This window comes from Pyxicephalus adspersus, chromosome 2, assembly GCF_032062135.1.
Source record: "Pyxicephalus adspersus chromosome 2, UCB_Pads_2.0, whole genome shotgun sequence".
In the NCBI taxonomy this organism is placed as follows: Eukaryota; Metazoa; Chordata; class Amphibia; order Anura; family Pyxicephalidae; genus Pyxicephalus; species Pyxicephalus adspersus.
The window spans coordinates 19,550,308-19,572,259 of record NC_092859.1 but is presented as its reverse complement, the minus strand read 5'-3'; the positions used below and the strand labels follow the sequence as shown (position 1 = coordinate 19,572,259).

Below are 21,952 nucleotides of genomic sequence, written 5' to 3'. Positions count from 1 at the left end.
TTGTTTTTTTGATGAAGGTTTTTATTTTTTTTATTTTTTTAATATGTATTTTATTTTTTTTATAAAAATATAAATTTTAGTTTATATACAATATAATACATTTAGAAGAAGCGTTGTCCGTGTTCCAAGCCAAGGGTCAAAGCCAGTATTACCAAGAGGCAGCAGGGAAGTGATTAGGCGTTATTCTGTTCCTGTGGCACAAACAGTTCATCTCTGATCAGTTGCTCCGTGATGTCACAAGCAGCCTTCTCCATGTGTAGATCTTGCAGGGTTTTTAAGAGGTTATTAATCTCGAAACCTCTTTTCTGGTACCAGGCTTGCAACATGGCATTGCACTGATTATTGACATTGCCTGGGTTTTCTATTTTCGCTTTGTCTATTTCATTATGACTTACTCTTAGATGTAGCATTAACATCTCAAACTGTCTGATGGGCACCTCCCGCACAATGATGGCGCATGACTTGGCGATGACTGTGGAGAAGACAAGAAATAATGTGTAAGGAAATAACAAATCCTTAGTTTCATTGTTTAACATTTTAATGTTTACATTGTTGTAATTTATTTGTGACTTTGACAGCTTTACACATTTGTTGTTTCCTTTTTGTTTCCCCGTTCCCAGCAGGACATGCTCTCCTTTCTTTCAGTACCATCATTCATGTGTAAGCTCGGAGTCAGAGCATGCAGAGAACTAATGGGGAATAGTGAAAAAGAAAGTTCTCAACCTTTTTGCCCCGAAAGAACACCTGAAATATTTTTAGGTCTTGAGGAATCCCTGCTAAAAACAATTTATTGGGAATCATGGAAAAGAATGTTCCTACAATGGTGGTCAGTGGAATAAATACTCCTCTTTACAATGTTGAATTGTAAACCCTTACAGGCAGCTAAAACTATCATTGGTGTCCTGCAGCAGGCTCTACCAAGTGGCATTGGCTCCAAAACTAGGCAGGAACCTTAAATAGGAGGTCAACCAACCCCAAGTCAAAGAAACCCCTGGCGACCTCTGACAAACCCGGTTGAGATGGCTGCTGTACTATGGCCACTGCTGACATCACATCCATGGTGGTACCCAGCAGCAGTCTCTTGGTTTTTGGATTTCTATACAAGGGTGGCTTTTAAAGTTAAATAACCAGTGTAGAATAAGTCAAATGCACGTATATTTTATGAGAAGGAGCATGTAGTAGATCCCCACAAACATCAATAGGACCAGGTATATTTTCAGTCAACGGACATATATAGGGATCTACTATGAGTCATGTACCCACAACAAGTAAATACTCCAGGGGTTTTAGTTCACTAGCTGTATATACAAGGTCAAAACTTATCAAGAAGTAAAGAGGATGGGGGAGTTATATCTGAGCTCGCTATTTCAAAAACGAACATAACTAATTTCACAGGTTCTCTTTAAGACTCCAATGAATTTCTTCAATTAAATAGCCATTACTAGCATTTTAGATACATCTATGTTAACAGACTTGCTAAGATGAGTAGCAGAAAGAAAATGATGCTATAGGTGCCATGTGACCAAATGCTAATGCTTTTGTTCCATAATCTTTGATAAAAGTCAGTCAGAATTGTTATTTTAAAAACATTAACAAAGATGACTTTATCAAATGCCCAGGACTTTGGATATGTTAATGCAATCAAGTCTTATCAGAAGTGGTAGAAGAAGGTTAAAATGAGGGTTTTAGTCCACTTCATATCTTGTATTTGGGAAATATGAAAGCATATTTCATCTCTCCTTCTGTTGCGTAAGAATATACAAACTATGCAGCTCATAAATATATACCACAAACAAGTTTCCGTCTTCTATTCTTTCCACCATGGTAAGGTAACTCAAGTAGGCAAGTTTGACTCTCAGATGGTGGCCAGAATAAATGGACGATAATTCAACTGTGTCTATACAGGAGAATGAAGGATCACATTCCCTTCCTTCCCTTGCAGCCTGTTTAGCCACCAATAGTAAATAGAAGACTCTCTTTGAAAGCTTTATATGTGACTTGAAGCTTACATTGGACTTGAGAAGCCTAGTAGGAGGCAATACAGCTATTAATCAGGAGCAATGCTATCACTGGTCATAGGTGACTATGAATGTTTATGTCATAACCATTCTCAGGAATGATTATCCAATGCCTAGATCTATAATTGTCCATAAAGGTGATTGTTAATTGGTTGTTTGAGGACTGCACTTTGTTTCATGACTATGCACCTAGGATGAATTGTTTAAATACCCCATATGGGGTCCAAGTAATTACATACAGGATAAGATAAGATCCACTTACTTTCATCTTTTGTATTTGAATCGATTCCTTCCTTAAAGTTAAGCGTAACATTTCTTAGGGGCGAGATAAGTTCGGCATCTTCGTCTTTATTTCCCTTGCAGAGATGTACAGTTAGCTGTGTGCATAAAACAGCAAATGTGAACTATGCTACAGGAGTTCACATTAATACTAAATTGGGGTAAGAGACAATTTTTTAATTCCAACAACATTTCAGCCATGTATTGTGTTTTCTAAATGTCTAATTGGTAAGTAGGTATATTCCTTTACTTACCAGTTTATAATGAGGGAGTACATACCAGGGCAAGTGAGGGTTATATACTAACTGGGGCTTGAAAATAAAAGCTAGATTTAGATTCTGCTGGTATATAAGTAGTTTTGGTTTCCATTTTGCTGAAGTGTAGAATTAACACATATGCTAATAATGACTTTTTCATTATCAAATTGGAAACTAATTATTACTACAAAAAAAAATATCCGCACTAGCTGCACCATTACATACTTACTTTTACGAAGAATTTAGACCCTACAACAAAAAAACAAAACAAGCAGTTAGGGAATGCTTCAAACAGCTAAATCAAATTGTTTTACTTTAAGACTATCAAAAAAAACTCAGCTGAAAATATTAAAATGAAAACGATATTTCTCTAATGCCCATTTCTACCCTTATTATCAACTCTAGTATGTAACTGTTAGATTTGGATACATGCAACAGTAACTTATCTATAAGGGCTGTGTACTGGCAAGAATCTGACTATTCATGTTGCAATGCAGGGATTACAGTTGAAATATTATATGATACATGTACTGGAATCAAGACATGATATTGGTATTTTTCTAAGAGAACATTAGTGGTGCACATCAAGAACTTTCTGTTCCTGGCTGTGCTCTCTAATTATATCCAGTGTTTTTTGAGGGTTTTAATTTCTTAACAGTGCAACAGAGTAATTTTGAAAATAAGAAGCCTACAGGGTTAGGTTCTAAGTAGGTTAGTTGTACTAGGCGTGAGGGTTAAGGTTAGGAACTTGACACGTAGCCTAAGGTTAGGCACCAGGTAGAAATGGGTTACATTTGGGTACAAGAAGAGGAGTTAGGTATTAGGATTAGGCAGCATTGTGAGCTTATCTTCTCTGCCAACCCAAGATAGTTGTTAAATTGCATTTTTATTGGATCGCTTTTGTCTGGGGTTGGTCAACCACTAGGCAATAGAAAGTTGGGCTGGGCAAGTCCCTTAACAACTGGATGTAAATTTACAACAATGACCTCACTGTCTTGCCAGGTGCCTAACAACTCATTGGCAACACTGGGCAATGGTGATGTCATGGGCAAAAGAAATGCATGCAAAGCAAATTATTTTATTGGTGGTTTATCTGGTGCTTTTGTTACATTTGTAATCTGTACATACAATTGCCAATATTAGGCTTTTCAGTTCTCCCTTTTGTATGAACAATGAGGATTGGAGAGTTTCACCATTACTGTATATGCAGCCACGACAAGGGACATATGAGACTTAATGTTAAACAAACTTAAGAGTTAAACAGACAGCTTGTTCTTGCCTTGCTTTCCAAGTGTTTGATATTGTATCACTGCTTTTGCTTTATTTACGACTGTACATTAAGGGCCCGTTTTAAATATTAAATTTGATTTTAAAGCTCTTCAAGACTGGAGATGATAGGCTATTGTGGATAAACCTGGGTGATTCAGCAAACCTGGATTGACTTTGGTCAAGGATTGAAAACATTTGTCAAATCATTTTATGTAATCCATTCCAGGTTTGATGGATCTCATCCATGATAGTCTATCTTCTCCAGTGATGGAGAACCTTATTGAACCAGGCACTTTAGTTGGATGTGTTGCCACCCCCACTTTTGTCCTAACAGTTTACTTGGAATACCCACTCCTCTTACTGTGCGCTGACTGCACACTTTTTGCTACATTGTACATTGCTCCTCTAACACTACCCTTAATATATTTTAATATTTATTGTTATATTTATTTTCAATTATCCAGGTATTGTTTTATTTCTGTTGTACAAGCACCTGAAATATCTTTCTATTCCTCTTTTTATATATTTACTGTATATTAGAGAAGGGCTCAATATTACTGTAACATGCGCTTTACATTGCTTTTTTTCTTGCTGATTCTCACCTGTGCCATGGTTCCTTCTCTTTAGCAACATGTAGACAGTGATAATGATGATGAGGAGGACAAAGATAACCACCAGTGGAACTATAACATGCTTTAAAATATCTGAAAAATGAAATTGACATTTGAATTTAAGTATGAATTCCTTTGTAGAACAAGAAGAGATCTGCAGTGAGACTGTATTAATGACATAGGACTATGAAAGGGAGATTGTGAGCCCCTTTGAGGGACATTTAGTGATGTGACTTTGTACAGCACTGCATAATATGTTAGCACTATATAAATACTGCGTAATAATATATTTCAGTAAAATATAGTTTTGTCAATTACCCAGCAGAGGGAATTAATACATTGTTATTGGTATATAAAACTAATGAGATCAGCAATCTGCCACACAGGGAATGTGTGAGACTCTGGGTCACCATGCTTTTTAGACCCTGTGATCCTGCATACTTGCTATCACTTCTTCTATAGTTACTGCTTATCAGAGACTACGCCTTCCACTTGCATGCAATAACTATTGTCTTAGATTGCTTGTCATCTTTGTACCTCACTCTAAGGCTGCCCATCGAAGGGCTGCAACCTCATGAATCAGTAAAGTTTTATGCTATGTGAATGGCTGGCTTTTAGTTGATTATAAAATAGTGGATTATAAAATCCACCACTGGATTTCATGAAAAAGTAGGAGCTGCCTTATGGGGCATTGATTAAAAATAAATGTATACACAAAACTATACTTTTTTGTTTGGGATACTTTAGGAAATAGTCAAAAATCCCAGTCAGGTTTTTTCCCTCTCTGGGTTGTACTGGAGGTTCTTCCCCCTACAGAAACATCAGGAAAAAAAGAGAAAATCTCTCGTGTTACAGTTGTCACTAAACTAAAGGTGTCTCCATTACAAGATTTACCCTCTATGCCTGTTTCAAAATGTAACATTTTATTTTCTCATCACCTTCTTCCCCAGTGACAATGGTCCTCAATGGCCACCAGAAAATAGGGTGATAAATAAGTGGATCTATGCTCTAATAAAAGAAAACTTTATTGTGGAAATACTACAGAGTATACTATAGAGTATTGCCCATCATTCCTTGTGCAGCATGTGGTTTTAGTTCACCATAATCTGATAATACAACAATGATTGAGAATACAATGGAAAGGGGAATACCTAGTGTACCAGAGGGAGGACCTGGAGTAGTGCACATCAGATCTGATGTTGAATTGCAGGGTTCCTGTATCACCTTATCTTCAGGACAGCTGAAAAGAATTGTGTATATGAGTGAATAACAGGTAAGCTATGTGAAACCAACTATTTTTAAGCATTTAGACGATTCCAACAGAGGCAAGTAAATGCAGGTGTAGTGTATCTAAAGCCAGAGTGGTGAGGGGTTGAAGGCTATTAAGATTTTATATCTGTCTGTAAGGGAAGTGAGGGGGAAAAACATTTTGACTAAAACTGGAATAATATTTTAATATGGACTATCTTTTTCAAAGAGAACTTTTGCCCACTTTAGACAGATTTCATTTCACTTATTGTTGTGTTTACAGACAATAAGTGAATGTAAAACTCCTCAATAGGAAACAGACCTGATTGGTTCTTGCTGGTCCCTATTTTATCCCAACTGTTAATAGGCACTATAGGCACAGTTTGGATGGTTACAGTGCATGTTGATGCATGTTATTGATCATTCAGCTCAAATTTAGAAGAATGTTTTCTAAAACCGGTTGTTCAATTAGAATGGTTGTTATTAGTTCTTATCTCCCCACACAAGAACCTTAATTTGATTTAACCTGATTTTAACTGATGTAGCAATAGTAATGTTTTAAATGTGTTTCTTTTTTAAGTCCATTTTGTTTTTTAGCAAAGTTAACCTTCAGCAATAAGCTATTGCTCTTTTAGCTGCCTAAAAATGTTCCCAGTGTTCTCAGTGATCCCAGTGTATCCAGACCCAAGTGGTATACACTCCTATTAGACAGCACATCTAGGTTTCTGACCTGATCATATGACCCCAGAGTTCCAATCAAGAAAATCATAAAATAAAACCTTGGTTACATGCTTTGATGTTAATTCTGAAATATTGCTTCAATTATGTGGCTTAAAGTACAACAACACTTAATCATCAAGCCATAGTTGTGAGTCAGTGAGTCACAAGGAAACAAAACTATTACATCAGAATGTATCTAAGTATGTAGCATTTTTAGAAAGAGAGGTTAGAAATGTCAGACTCTATGAACAATAAATATGGCTAATTAATATGCAGACAGAAACTCTGCAGTGCATCCTGTTTCTGCATACTTTAGCACTGTATTCTTGCTGTCTAGTAGATGATTGTCTTATTTTGTAGTACACTGTCTCCTTACCTGGTTGTGCAGGGCATACAGATCTCACAAGGCTGGTCGGGAGGGCAGAAGGTTCCCTTCTTGCAACGGCAGACGGTGTTCTTTGTGCTGCTACAAGAGAAGATTTCTTCTTGATCTAAAATGACACAACAATAAAGTACACTGTAAGTTCACATGTGCTAGAGGTTCAAGTAATATCTATACTATAAAAACCAAGCTCTTCCTGCTCTATAGAAAGGTGTTGTAGGATGTTGTACTGTATAACACAGGTCTTACTCTGGACTTCCATTCAGGATTTACGATGATAATACCTGTGTTTATAGGCTTAGTTATATACATGTTTACATGTGTTCATAGACTCAACTCTGCTTTACATATAGCATACCCATGTTCATGGGTGCAGGGTGTATTCAATCAATTTTCGAACAATCTTTGGTTAGGGAAAATACACAGTAGGCCATTGTTGACCTGTATTTCTTAAAATGTAAATTGTCTGACATTTCTATTGATACAATCATTTTACACTGACTTGTAACAGATGGTGATCAGAAGTTTTGACTTCATCAACTGCAAATGTGGTGAGTGACTAAAGTACTGAAATTGCAGGATTAGCTTGAACCCTAGCTAGCATAATTTTAAGAAAAAGGACAGAAATGACAGTCTACATTTTTTAGTTCTTTCTGAAAGAACGAAAGGTGCAAATATAATAGAAAATGAGAATATTAATAAGAATCAGAGACAGGCTCACAATATAGGTAGGCTACACCAAAAACCAATATTGAGTTAGGCATCACCTTCATTATACTGTTGAGTCCACTGGCAGGATTTTCCCTTTAATTTCATGTGTCTATCCCCTTTTATGTAGGCCATAATAAAGGTATCCCAATCTTCTAGGTGGATTTGTATTATATTGTTTACCCTACATCATGAAGAATCTCAGAGGACAGTGATACGATTACAGAATTATGAAATAATCTGAGCGGAGTCCTGGAGCCATGCCAAATACGCTGCATAATAACATCCTAGCAACCATGTCAACACAGAACTACAAGTATTGGGCCAGGCTGACCTTTCATGAACCACACAACTGTGAAGTTATTAATAAAAATCTTGTTTCACCACTTTGTGTTTTAACCTGGCACTGAATGAGATAAATTATGACAGGTTTTTAAAGATAAACTTGAAAGAGTTTCTTGATTTCTTTCCAAAGATGAAATATTTCCTGTATGTGTACTCAGAAGTTACGTCCCTTCAGGTTGACCAAACAAAAACTAGAAAAATATGGAATATTTTATCTTGACTCTTTGTAACTTGTTACAATGCATCACAACATGCCCTGACTCCCCATCCTCACAAACCAATATCTATGGACTGCTATCAAAACTGCAGAATCAGAGTACATATATGTTTTGCATGTGATCCAAGTAATGTGCTGTAAATGAGTCCTTAGAATACAGACCCTATTTGTCTATTGATTTGCAGATAATATCACACAGAAACTTCTGCATCATGGTTCTGTATTGAGGGCTTTTTAGGAACCACAAATAAACATGGGAAGGTACCTTTTCTTTTGAAAACAGAAACCAACAACTAAATGTAGACAGAAACAATTGTTATAGTCAAACAAAAAATTTGCTTTGTCAAGTTTTTCTTTTTACAAAGGCTCCAATTTCTAAGTGGGTGTTAGGTTCCTAGAGGGAGAATCACTGTCATTTAACCTCAGACAGCGAGGAAACAACTTCTTAGGATATTGTAGATTGAAAGTTAGTGATTCTGTCCCTCTTGACAGTATATGACATGGGCCTAGGAGTTATCTTTGAAGTTTGACTATACATAGGAGTATGACCCCATGCTCCTGTCATGAAACATCTTTCCTGATATGTACACATTTATGTTTAAAATGAAAATGTACTTACCATGACGACATCTAGAGCAGGCAAGGCACTCGGATAACCCAGATGCAAATGCAATGTAGGTACCTTCAGGACACATCTTACATGTTCCCCTTGTGTCTTGAATAGTGCATGATTCCTCAACAAAAGTACCTTGAAAGAAAAAATGGTTTTAGATATTCTGATACATTTTAAAAGCTAACTGATTAGAAGGACACCTTGTGTCGTTTCCATGGTCAATACACCAAGTAAGTCAGTTTAGGATGTATTACTATACATTGTATTTATCATTACTACTTTGATTGGACTGACTATATATGTTCATTGTGGTAATTTTTGAGGTCTCCCGGTCCCCTGAGGAAGCCAATTAGGGCGAAACACGTCGGGAATGAGACTATAACCATGTGATGAATATCTGACCAAGACTGTAAGGTCTGCTGGTACTGGTCTTCAATACTGTATAAGAAGCCCAATATCTACACTGTAGGTACAAGTTTAAAAGCTCCCATTCGGGGAGACAAAATGTTATTTTGTATGGAATTTATGTTTTATATAATATACTTTTTTGGTAAATTGTTTTAAATAAAGGATGTGATATAATTTTAACAATTCAAGTTTGCCACAAAAAGCCGCCTTTGTCTCCCCTATACTCAGATAATCTATTTGGCTTGGCAACTACTACAGTATTAATCCTAAACCTTTTCCTCTGGGATTGATTCTCTACTTTCTTCCTTTACAGTGATTAGAAAGACATCCAAATTTAATAACATGCATCTTCATATAATTATTGACTGTTCACAGGAGCAGAAGTAACTGCAAATGTCACTTTTGTGCAGATTACAAGGGTATTAGGTTGGACTAATCATTTGAAAGAGTGTTATCTATCAACCAGCAGCTTAATCAGGTAGAAAAACTGTCAAAGATTCTAACTCATGCAAACTTTGCTGTCTGTGGCTCACTGGAGACTTTTCATGCAGTCCAATTATCCTGTACTATACAGTCAATTACAAGAAATAAAGGTCATACTTCTGCTTCTTCTTTTATATTTATATCAAAAAGCTTGTTTTGCACTCCAGATGAATACAGTAACAGAATCAAGCACATTGTATGCCATTAGACCCTGCTCCTCTTTCTGTAACGCAATTCACCTTATAACTACGGTAAAAATGTTAGAAAGGAGGATCTGTATCTGAATGGACCCTCAAAGTACTACTAAAGATGCTAAAAGGGCCATTCAAAATTTACAGAATTTAGGCCTTATTTATTAAAGCTCTCCAAGACTGGAGAAGACGGACTATATTAGGAGAGCTTTAATAATTCAGGCCCTTTGAGTTTACATACCAACATCTAGCCATGATATTGCCTAGTATAGTCAAGAAAACAGCAGTTTCAACTTTCAGCAAATATTAGACTTGATATCTGGCTAAATTTTCAAAATTCTTTATTTGAAGCCCAAAACGGCAAAAACACAAATTCAAGGGGAAAGACTATGAAAGGTCATAACTATTTTTAGCGAGGTAACATTACCTATCCTATTAATTTGTTCCTCACATCATACAGCTGCTGTTAATGTTGGTATAAATATATATATCAACATTTATATATATTGCTGTATTAATAGATAAAAATGGTCTGGAATAGAGGAAACGTAAACTACATGCTAACTGACTGGCTCATAAGAACAAAACAGCCTTGTACTAAGCCATTCGAGAAATTATTGTCTTAAATGTTTCCTCATTTAGGAATACACCCAGGGAGTTCATATGATATGACAATGAATTGTTACATAATTCCTACTGTCATTTTGAACAATCAATTCGAACAGCTTAAGACACAGTTAACCTAATCTAGGTGCCAACAATAACACTAAAGGTCCAATCATTCAGAAATAATTTCATGGGATTTTTTTTGCATTGTCATTTAGGTGCTGGGCCCAGTATAGCTCTTATGCAACTATATTGGAGCACTGCTTTTTTCCGAGGTTTCTTCAGACTGTCATGTGACATGGCTCTTGAAATGTGAAATATTAATATGAAGTTGATAGATATTCTCTATATCTTTCAGCAGCTTAATATTAACATTATAACAATAAGTTGAAAGGCATTTTTTTTAAATCTCAATGTTTATGTTCATGTAATATTCATTTTTGTACAACGGCAGGTCAAAAATTAAATTCCAACCACATGTTTATCCTGAATAGTTGCAAAACTAATTTACAGCTGGAAAAACCCATCCCTTCATTCAGCTAAAATTCCCCATAAAGCAGCACAAGATTTGTTTCCTTCCTGTACTCTGTACATCATGTGTGCGACCATTGTTTGCAGATATTGTGACACACACGCTACAGATCCTTGCTCATAGGCTGGAAACAGATAACGCCACTGCTACGCAGGAGAAAAAGGAAAAATGCTAGAGAACGAAACTCCGGCTGCCTGCACCAATCCTGGCACGAACTAACTCCAATGTGATAGTAGCTCTGCATGTTGGATAGAGCCTGAACGCAATAATGTGTCATAGGGTTTATTGTGGTATTATTATGTACGCACACTGAAGGCATGCAGTGTGTTAATGAGTAGCCATCTCTGGGCATGAACCCTACATAGCTTGGGCTGAAAGTGCATGCCGAAACTTTTTACCCCTCATAATAACTAGGGCTGGGTAAGCGTTAAAAGCCAGCCTAGCTAGAATTAGTAACTCACCGAATGCTTTCAGTGTGCACAGACATTTGGGATGGTAGAATCTGAGCTGAATCATCCACATAGAAATTTAGGCAGATGCCTAAGGTCTGGTGAATGTTCAGGATGACCCAGATACAAGTTTCAAGTTCCTGTAAGTAATCAAGAAGCTTTAGGGTAGTGTCTGATAAGATTATCCCAGTACAGACTGTGTGGATGGGGTGACATCTCTGTGCATTATCAATAATAACTAAAATGACTGCAGGAGGGGGATAATAAAGCTGCTACCATACCTAGATCCCATTATATCCTAAAATAGTCTCTGGTTATGATTGTAGAGGGCTGCACACCATTGAAGTACCATTTACATCTACCAATACAAATTCATGGAGCAGCTTACTAGCGAGCTGAGTCTAATGATAGCACCTGGGGTGCCTACTAAACCAAGAGTCATGCATACTATTTATGTCAATATTAGATCTAAAAGATAGGATTATTCAATTATTACATTAGCCCAACTATGACAGGCCCTCTTTAAATCACTGTAAGGCTGCTATGTTAACTTCTACTTGTAGCACAGTAAAAATGACATTCTGACATCCACGAGTAAAGCTCTTAAAGAGAAATAAATTACCTGCAGGGCACAGGAGACATCGGATTTGGTTGTTCCGATGCTGTACCCAGTAGTACTTATCATTCTCAGATATCAGTCGTTCAGTCTTTGTAGGCAGTCCGATTGTGCATGGCAGTAGCTGCAAAAAGGAGATCACAATGATCAGTTATATCTCATGACAGAACTCAATTCATTCAAGTCAAAATATACACTTGTTAGATTTGGAGTATGCCATTGTCGAAATCTCTATGTTTAGCTCACCGTCCCCCCTAATAACTCATGTGTGAAAAATCAATTAATATAAATGGCTCAGTACCCTGTTATGCATTTGCATGGTGAAGTGGTTAGCTACAATATATAAACAGTATATAAACTACAATATGCAGTTTTGCAAAATTCAAATTAAGGTCACCATTTATTCAGGCACCATATTCATTACAAGGAAGCATAGTAAAGAGGCGTTGGCGCAAAGGCGGATGGCCACCTGATGAAGAACCAGAAGAACCAGGTATATTTGGTTTCCAGGAGTTTGTGTTAAGTGCAATGTGAACTAAGCCTTAATAGGACACCAAACTCAAATGCCTAAATAAACCTTCCAAGCAACCAGAAAGTAGTTTTTGCTTAGAAAGTTGAATGCAGTGGTTATGGTCAAGCATGTCTTTGGTATTTGGATCCTGTGCTCAATTCATGAAAGTGAATCTTTCTGCACTGCCTTTTTTATTTTGTACAGTCTTCCAAGCTTTTCCGGTTCCACTACTGCAAATCATAAGAACAGATAGTAACTGAGAAGAATAACTAACTTAAACCTGTATGGTGTAAGACAGAATTGCCTTGGAGTGTTTTCACAAAACTTTGATCGAGTTTAGAGAAAAAGCAAGACCGTTTTTGTCTAATTACTCTGCAGCAGGACAAGAGGTATAAGCTTTGTTTTGCTGTTCACAATCCTAAATACCAAACAAGATAGCTTAGGTCTTACATATTAGGATTCCAAGTCTAAGTGCCACTGAGAAAAAAAACACATGTGCATGAAGGTTGTAAGTGAGTCCCTGTGTTTGTATGGGATTTCTCTGAGCACTGCTAGTACCCATATGATGTGCCTGTGACTATATTAGTACAGTGCCACCTGACACCTTTTTAAGCTCTTACATTGCCCATTTTATTTGCCTTCTTCTATTAATGCTGAACTCTAGACAAGCAGAGTTGAACTGCTTATATGGCAGTATTTAATTTAGTCCAGCCAGTACTAAGATTATTATGGCCAGGCTGGTGACCTCATTTTTTTTCCCTCAAGGCAAATAATTCAACTAGGTCACTTCTCCACCCATAGCCTATAATAAGAAATATTCCTCTCTTTCTCAGTGTAGATGTGCACACAGCAAATACTTATTGAATCAGAGTATTGAATGCAGGTAGAGCTACAGACCTGAAGGCCCTAATGCAGAATTTGAAGCTGATCCTTCCTTTCATTGCAAATCTGCACTGCTAACAATAGTCACAGTCTGCAAGGTAGTATGGAAAACACTGAATGTGTTTCTTAATTAGTCACTGATGGTTCTTGTTGGTTTCGGACAGCAAGTATGTAGATTATTATTAGCCCAAATAATGATCTGCATGGCACAACAGAACCTCATTAAGAAGGTATTCTAATGTATCTTTTCCAAAATAAAATCAAACAATAAATAGCTTGTTCCTCAATTTAGAAAAGATGGACAGATCAACAATTATGCACGATTATTTTGAATGATCGTATTGTGCACAATCCTGTACATGCTGTAACGATACAATCGTTCATATATAATCCACCAATAATGTACACATGCTAGATATGATTGTTTGAACGATGCAGGAAGTGACATGTAAAGGAGAAAGTGTACTGCAGAACCATCCACAATCACTGAAGGACCATACACACAATAGATTGCAAACAATCGTCGCCCAATCAGATCCACCAGGACGGTCGTTCGATTCCAGTGACAATCCTCGTTCATCAGCGTTGTTGTGCACTTTTAATGATTATCGGCCAAATGGTCATTGGTTGTTCGTTTCCAACGGTAGATATTGCACGTGTGTACGCAGCTTAAGACACATTCTTCCCACTGACCCCCATGCTGATATAATGTGAATTGAGGATATAGTAATTATAGAAGGGATTCACCAAGACGTGAAAGTTATTTAAAGGGTTCCCCTCGTTAAAAATTGCTGTGCTAAGTATGGAAACCAACCACAGACGTTTTTACAATACAGCTTGACAATGAATAAGGAAGTCTAAACATTAAGGTCATGATAAAGTTGGTAAAAAACTGTTACGCAAGCAGCAAAAAGAATTGATTTGCTAGGCTTCACGCGCTATAACCTAAAACAGGAAAACAAAAAAAATATAATTTTTTTGTATCTGAAAATTAAAACAACTTTTGCTTTACAATAGATGATCTGTGCTTCATCCTGGAAGGCTTTTTGTCTATTTTATCATAACCTGGTTTGTTATATGTCTAAGAAAGATAAAAAAGGAAAAAAAATATATAAAAAAGTTATGTTATTTTGTATCTTAATGTCACATTCCCCCTTCTGTTTCTATCTCCAGCAACATTTTGTACAGAAACTGTTATCAGCCAAGACCCAAGAGTGACTCAAATGTTTCCTGAATGTTGAAACCTTCACCTTTAACACAGAGATAGTACAGTTTGGCCCGCTGAAGAGCAGGGTGTGTACTGTATTGTACGTCATGGGCTTTATTACTAATCTGGAATGAGGCAGAAAATACTTGTTTTTAACATAATCTGAATGATTAGGGAAGGTTTAAAGTTCCAAAGATGTTTCGTTTAATTCATAAAGAAAATAAAATAAAAACAAGCACCCTGGGCTGATATCTTCCTGTATTTGTTATTTCATTGACAAGTTACAAAAAGACTTACATGCATGTTTAGGTTTTTTCTGTGGTTGATTGTCCCTTTTTATGGACCTGATTTATTAGTTCTCCAAGACTGGCAAAGATAAACTATCATGAGAGAAACTGGGTGATCCAACAAACATGGTCTGGTTCTCCTAAAATCGTTTGCTATTGACTGGTAAATGTTTTCAATCCTGAACCAGATCCATTCAAAGTTTTCTGGATCTTACAGGTTCTCCTATGATAGTCTATCTTCTCCAGTCTTGCAGCACTTTAAAAAATTGGGCCTTATGAGAGTAGATACCACAAAGCTTAAGATTTAAATCAACATCAAATCATGGCTTGATCACATGCACATGACTTGATTACATGTATGCTGCACTTTTGCTTGAAATCTACCAACTTGCTCTGTGTTTAATAAGGACATTCATGCTACCCATACCAAGCAATTAGGTTTGGAACTGTGCGGACTTTAGACACTGCCGCTGTGGTGCAGCTACATGCCCAGACATGCCCCGCCAGCCTAAAATTTTGCTGCAGGAAATATTTATTGAATCAGACCAAACGTTTTTGTTTTGAAGCAGGAAACTGATAAAACATTTATCTTCCTTCAGAAGGAGGTAATCCCTTCCAAAAGAGGGAATGGGAAAGGGTTAAACGACCTGCCGGATAGTACTGCTGTGTCACAGGGCTCCTTCAGGAAGTCAAAGTGCTTTCCGGTAAAGTTTTATTCTGGCATTTTGTGTTGCCTTTTATACAGTTTTCAAAATCAGCATCACTACAATGAAAACCCAGAACAATCCCGCTAAGAGCCATGACACCCACTGCCCAGGGGTCTGCAGCTCACGTGTGTGAAATAGTTCACACTAGTATGAATGTACTGAACATAGCAAAGCAATGCACATATAGAGTATAACACATAAATGTGAATACAGTGTAAATGTGATAACCTGTGCTAGAAAAACATTGAGCAGGGTGTATTTTTATATGGTGTGCTGACAAGTTAAAATGAATAGGCTGCCCAATGGAAAAGGCCTCCAATAAAATAAACATGTTGTGGTAATCACAAGCCTAAAATGAAGCTCCATATTGTTTACATACAAGTTTGGGGGGGTCAGAGTCATCATTTATAGTATACTTTGAGATTTACGACCCTCAAACAAGCACAAAAACCCGGACTAATGTCTGCCATATTTGTGTCGCCATAGAAACATACAATACAGTAGGTGTATGTGTCTCTATTTAACGCTAAAGCCTCCATTGAAATAAACGTGTTGTGGTAATCACAAGTCTAAAATGAAGCTTCATATTGTTAACATACATGTTTGGAGAGTCATCATTTATATTATTATGTTTTGAGATTTACAACCCTCAAACAAGCACAACAAATCTGACTAATGTCGGCCATATTTGTACCTCAGTCACCATGGAAGCACACAGGCCTTACATACGTCTTCCCTTTTCTCGCCAAGGACTCCATCAAAGTAAATGGGCTTTGGTTAGCACAGGCCCAAAATCAAGTTCTATGTTGTTTACATACAAATTGGAGGGGAGGGGGGGTAGAGTTTACACTCAGAGCTGTATACACCCTAAAACAAGCACAACCCTAAATAACGTCAGCTATATTTGTACCCTTCGCCATGAAAGCACACAGTACAGTAGGCCTTACATGAGTCTCCATTTTCTTGCTAGGGCCTCTATTAAAGTAACCACAGCCCTGAAATTAAGCGCTAAATTGTTTACATACAAATGTTGGAGTGCAAAGTTATCACTCTAAACCCTGAAATTTACACCCTAAAACAAGCACAACACCCTTGACTAGCATTGGCTCTATTTGTACCCTGCCACAATGGAAAAAGTAGGTCCTAAATGCGTCTTCCTATTCATGTAACCTGTACAGAGTCTCACACTTTAAAGTTGTAAACAAAAATGGCATTTTCACTTCCTATTTTGTCTCAGAATGAAAATTGTACGGTTACAAAGGATCATAAACACAGGACTAAGGTGATCTCATAGGTCTCAAGACACAAGGAAGCTTTGCTGAAGCAGCAGATGATAGTAGGGAGCACACCCAGTGCACTGTTAACCTCGGCTAATTTACACCCAATTTTATGTTTTTGTTTTCAGCACAGTCATACAGAAATTTGTGGTTCACCGTTGTTGTTTTCCTAAAGCGGATATTTTACAGACAGTCTCAACCAACTTTTTAAAACTGAGGAACCCTTAAAATAATTAAACATACATTTCAAGGCTTCACGGTACTCGCCTAAATCAATTCATTTAGGGCCATTTGGAAAAGTCTGCAAAATGTATGTCCACCAACAGTGGTGGCTAAAATATCTCTATTATAAATATCTAGGAACATTATAAGAGTCATGCAGATGGCTCTACCAAGTGGTGTTGGCCCCAGGACTATTCAGGCATCATCAAACAAGAGACCAATCAGCCACAGCTCAAAGAACCCAAGCAACCTGTAGCACAACCTTGGTTGAGAATGGCTGTTCTAGAGATTGCAAGGAGTTCCTCAAACTGTGGCGGGTGGACCTTATATCTGATGATGCCTAATAGTTTTGGGGCCAAACCATTTGGAGGCGTCATCTGCATGCATCAAATAATGATGTTATTTGTCTATAAAGATGGTAATTTAGCCAGCACTGTAGGGGTTCGTTCTTTCCACTGGCCACAAATTTAAGAAGTTTTTTTTCCATTGACCTCCCAAAAAAATCAATTTTAGTAGAGGTTCCCTGAGACCTGAAAGTAATTTTAAGGGTTCCCCAGGGGTAAAAAGAGTTGAGAAAGGCTGCTCTATATTATTATATAATTATATATAATACCAAGCCATAATATACACCCACTGAACACACTGTACTTTTCCCTTGGAGAGAACTATGTAAGCAGTATTATGGCTGTTAGGTACCTGAACGTAAAACATTTTTGATGGAATGTGTAATCTAGCCTGTGACATACAAAGCAGTTCAGATGAAAAATCGACCAACCCATACCGGAATGTTTAGTTCTTAAAAGAGTGCACAAGATAAATAAAAGTTTCTTTCGGCACCAGGTTTCATATCCTCATACTTCTGCTCTTACCCATATCATTCTGCAAACCCGACCCAGTACACTCCAAACATGAACATTATTCTCCATAAAGGTCACCTAATACATGTCATATCATTTATGTAAACCAAGAATTTATATTTCATATTGTTTGTCATTATGTCTTCCTGTATGCAGTTTCTGGAGATCCTGGCGTAATAGCAAGCTGACAACGTTAAGCCATCTGCTAATTCTTTTCAACTATCCGCAGTGCTGCCAACTTGCCATGAGCTGTTCTTTAGTGAACCATTCAGCTGATTTTCAGGTCAATCTTATGGGTGGCCAGACAGTCACTTGAGGTGAAGAAGTTTACATGGTAGGGTGACAACACTGCTGCTAATTGCTAGGCGTTGTCAGCCTGCAACCGGAAATGCTGTTACCCAGCAATTTTATTATTATTATTATTATTATTATTAAACGGTAATTATATAGCGCCAACATATTACACAGTGATGTACATTAAATAGGGGTTGCAAATGACAGATATAGTGACACAGGAGGAGGAGAGGATCCTGCCCAGAAGAGCTTACAATCCTATCAATAGTGCATGCTAAGTGTATAGCTGTGTAACACCCTCTGTAATATAGCAAACATGCTGTGCTACATGCTGTACACCTCCTAAACAAGGTAGAAGTTGATGTACAGTATATAGGAATAGGGCCATAGTTGTCTGGCCTTCACTGTGTGTTCCGTAAATATCTCCCCTGAGAATAGCAAACGCGATCATCGTATTAATCAGCACAGATCTATTTAATATAACAACACAATATTCAATGTGTCTCAATCAATATTACAAGTCAATGTAATAGTAAAAATGATTAAAATACTAAATTAATATTAAGTTCATCTAATATTTGGAGCAGATCGAAGGATTGATGTGATTACATGGTGACTGAGATTACCATCAGGAGTAAATCGCACAGCGTGTGCCAAAAAGATAGATCAAGGTAAGAACATTTTCTCTTGGAAGAAAAAACAAAAATTATCTGGGGAAACCCATCCTGGGTTGATGGATTCTCCCCGACATGATGGCGTTGGGAATTTTTGCTGATGCAATATCTATGTACTAACAAATCGGGAGTGTTGGGATATCAATGTATCATGGTGCGATATTTCTAATATCTCTCATATCTCAAAGTTTCCTCTTTCAGATCTATATTATTCCTCTATTCCTTAGTTTCCTTGCTGCTCACTTTTTAATTTATTTTTTTTCCTCTATCATGCCCTCTTTCACCTTTATCTGCCGTTCTCTATTTCTTGATCTTTTTTTTTCTTTCTCTGTCTTTTTTTTATATTCTCCCAATCTCCTCTCTTTTCCTGCTTTCTTCTTTCTCATTTATCTCCCTGGTCTCTTTTTGTGTTTTTCTTCTGTTCTCCTCTCTTCCCTGTACCTCTGCCCCCCTATCTAGTGTACCTTATCTCTCCCCTCTTTGCCCCCTCCACTTTACCCCTCTCCTCTATGCCCTTGCACCCTCTGCCAGCTTTTTCCCTAACATCTGCCCTTCCCTGGTATCCTGCTATCTACCCCCTCCTCTGCCCCTCTCTCTATTCTCTGTCCCCATTTCTCTGTCCATCGCTGTATAGTGTTATATACACAACATTCCACACATATGACCTTTACATATTATACAAACTGTATACACACAGGGTAATAGCAGCAACACCCCCCTCCCCTGTAATCCCACAATCTGTCAGTAGGGGGGGACATGTAGACTCAGGGTCATCCCTCTCTGTACAGGTGATGCAATCCCCCAGTAATCGCTTAGATCTATACAAGCGATGGAAGTAAAGGTAGATCAAGTGACCAGTGATATGCGATCTGACCACACACAACAACAACCCCCAACATTCCAATCTCTGGATGCCCATATAACGAAGGACTTTGTGCGAACTTTGATGACCCGATCAGGTGCCCGGGCGCAATGTATTGACCAATCAGGACCTGATCTGGTGCCCGGGTACAATGTATTGACCAATCAAGACCTGATCAGGTGTCAGGGTGCAATATACTGACCAATCAGGGGCAATTCAGGTAGGAAAGTTGCAGCAACAAACAAGCAGGGTGTGTATGGGGAGATCGGAGCCTAGGCACGATGTACTGACCATGAGAAGGAGGAGGGAGAAGCGTGTTCCGGTAATCATAGCCATGGGGTCCAAACCGGGTGTCACAGGTCGTGGTGCTGCCCCTACTGGGGCCATTGTGATCAGTCGAACAAGGTGGAAGAGAACGATCGGTGTGAGGTCGCACTGTATGCAGAGATCGCTCAGATACAAATCCAGGGAAGAATATCCAACCACTGGAGCGCTTACACCGCTTCGAAATTTATAGGGAGCCTGACTCCGCCCCCCTTGACTATGACGTCACGCCTGATTTGTACAGCGCTTCCCTCCCAGAACTCCTTAATATGGCTCTGACATCTCTGGACACGTGCAGGAGACAGAAAACTTACCCCCTCTTATACCTCGGAGACCTCCTTTATTGGGGGTATGACCCTGTTCATGGATTGAGGCAGAGTAAACCCCCACAAAACCTGCACTGAAAAACTGTGCAAAAAATGAAAGAAGATTGGTAGCTATCATTGTGTTCTACTCAGAGGAAGGTAAAAAAAAATACAAAATGATATCCTTCCAAATTTCTTCAGTAGTAACAAATTCCATCCTGATCCCTAAATGCAAGCAGCCACTCCGTGAGAGATCATTGTCAAACTCTACAAGTCATATCAATAGTTATACTTTATTTTATGCATTTAGAAACCCAAGGATTGACAAAAACAAAAGAATAAAGCTGCAGAAGACTAATTCACACTGTGTCCTTTCATGGAGGCAATCTTCCTCAGGGAGCAAAGATTTGTCTTTTTGCAATGACTTTAAAACAGAACCCGTTTGTCTGCGCTCTTTTCCTTTTTCTATGTATGTAAGGTATTTGTGGACATTCCTCATATAAAATGTAGTACTGCTGATCATGGGTTATATATAAAAATGTGGAGCAGCAAAGAAAAAAAAATGACCTGAAAATGTATTAGGAAAAGAACACTCTCTTTGTTGCTGCAACAACCTCACTCATAACCTCCTCGCACGCACGGCTCCAAGACTTTTCTAGAGCTGCCCCGACTCTCTGGAATGGTCTTCCTCATTCTATCCAGCTTGCTCCTACTTTCTGCTCATTTAAAAGAGAACTTAAAAGCCATCTTTTTAAATTTACCCACCCATCTTCTTCTGTCTTTTGAAACCCTCACTACTTTCCACCACTACATAGCTCCCATCCTATTGTGTGTAAATTCCCCCACCTTCTAGATTGTAAGCTCCTCTGGGCAGGGTCCTCTCCTCCTGTGTCACTGTCTGTATCTGTGTGTCACTTGCAACTCCTATTTAATGTACAGCCCTGCGTAATATGTTGTTTACTGTTTATTAATATTAACAATAGAATATAACAATACAACAATATAATAGAATAACAAGAATATGTATGATCACGACTCACCCTGGATTCAGCAGTGTGTAACCAGCTGGCTAAAGGTGAAGCACTGGTAAATCTATTGTGAAGTGTGAATATACATACTCTCCTTTTCATCTTGTATTAGGCTAAATAATTAAGATTTGTTTTATGGATTTTTTTATTGAAAGATTAAGCTGTGGATGAAATGTATATGAAATAATAAAATATTATCATGCACCTAAATCATGGAAATTCACATACTATAAATATGATTGAATCTCATTTATTTATAAATAGTTGCAGATTTATTTAGAATAATTAATGTGTGATATATACATATATACAATCATGGAATTAAATTTATTATGAAGGATTTTGGATATACAGTTGTGTTCAGAATAATGGCAGTATGTGAAAAAAGCTCAAAATCCTTATAATAACTTTTATTTCTATTCATGCAAATACAATGGGAACACTGTACATTCTATTCCAAATCAAAGCATGGGGAAAATATATCACATTTGTGTTATTGACCTCTTCTGGAAACAGCCTTGTGGACAAAGTACATTGAACAGAGAGATGTCATTACAAATGTT

General features: G+C 37.7%; 1 protein-coding gene across 2 annotated transcripts; it reads right to left on the bottom strand.

The window, feature by feature from the left end:
• Nucleotides 1–20,249, bottom strand: LOC140323068 (tumor necrosis factor receptor superfamily member 6-like). 2 transcript variants are annotated; one of them, XM_072399816.1, is made up of 9 exons: nucleotides 20,024–20,249; nucleotides 11,959–12,076; nucleotides 8,674–8,802; nucleotides 6,779–6,893; nucleotides 5,586–5,674; nucleotides 4,426–4,527; nucleotides 2,784–2,803; nucleotides 2,281–2,374; nucleotides 1–472 (listed from the first exon to the last, which is right to left on the bottom strand). In XM_072399816.1, exons 1-9 carry the CDS (start codon nucleotides 20,117–20,119, stop codon nucleotides 174–176), a joined length of 1,062 nt encoding a protein of 353 aa, XP_072255917.1. In that variant the 5' UTR covers nucleotides 20,120–20,249; the 3' UTR covers nucleotides 1–173. The 2 variants fall into 2 exon arrangements, with proteins under 2 accessions (XP_072255917.1, XP_072255916.1); XM_072399815.1 differs by having other exon boundaries at nucleotides 2,281–2,395; nucleotides 20,024–20,248.
• Between the last annotated feature and the right edge of the window lie 1,703 nt (nucleotides 20,250–21,952).

Coding starts and splice junctions, on each gene's coding strand:
- LOC140323068 (XM_072399815.1), bottom strand. CDS start 20,119: ATGGCCCCAGTAGGGGCAGCACCACGACCTGTGACACCCGGTTTGGAC. Junction 2,804..4,425: donor GAGAAGGAACCATGGCACAG/GTGAGAATCAGC, acceptor TTTTTGTTGTAG/GGTCTAAATTCTTCGTAAAA. Junction 473..2,280: donor TTCAAATACAAAAGATGAAA/GTAAGTGGATCT, acceptor TCTTCTCCACAG/TCATCGCCAAGTCATGCGCC.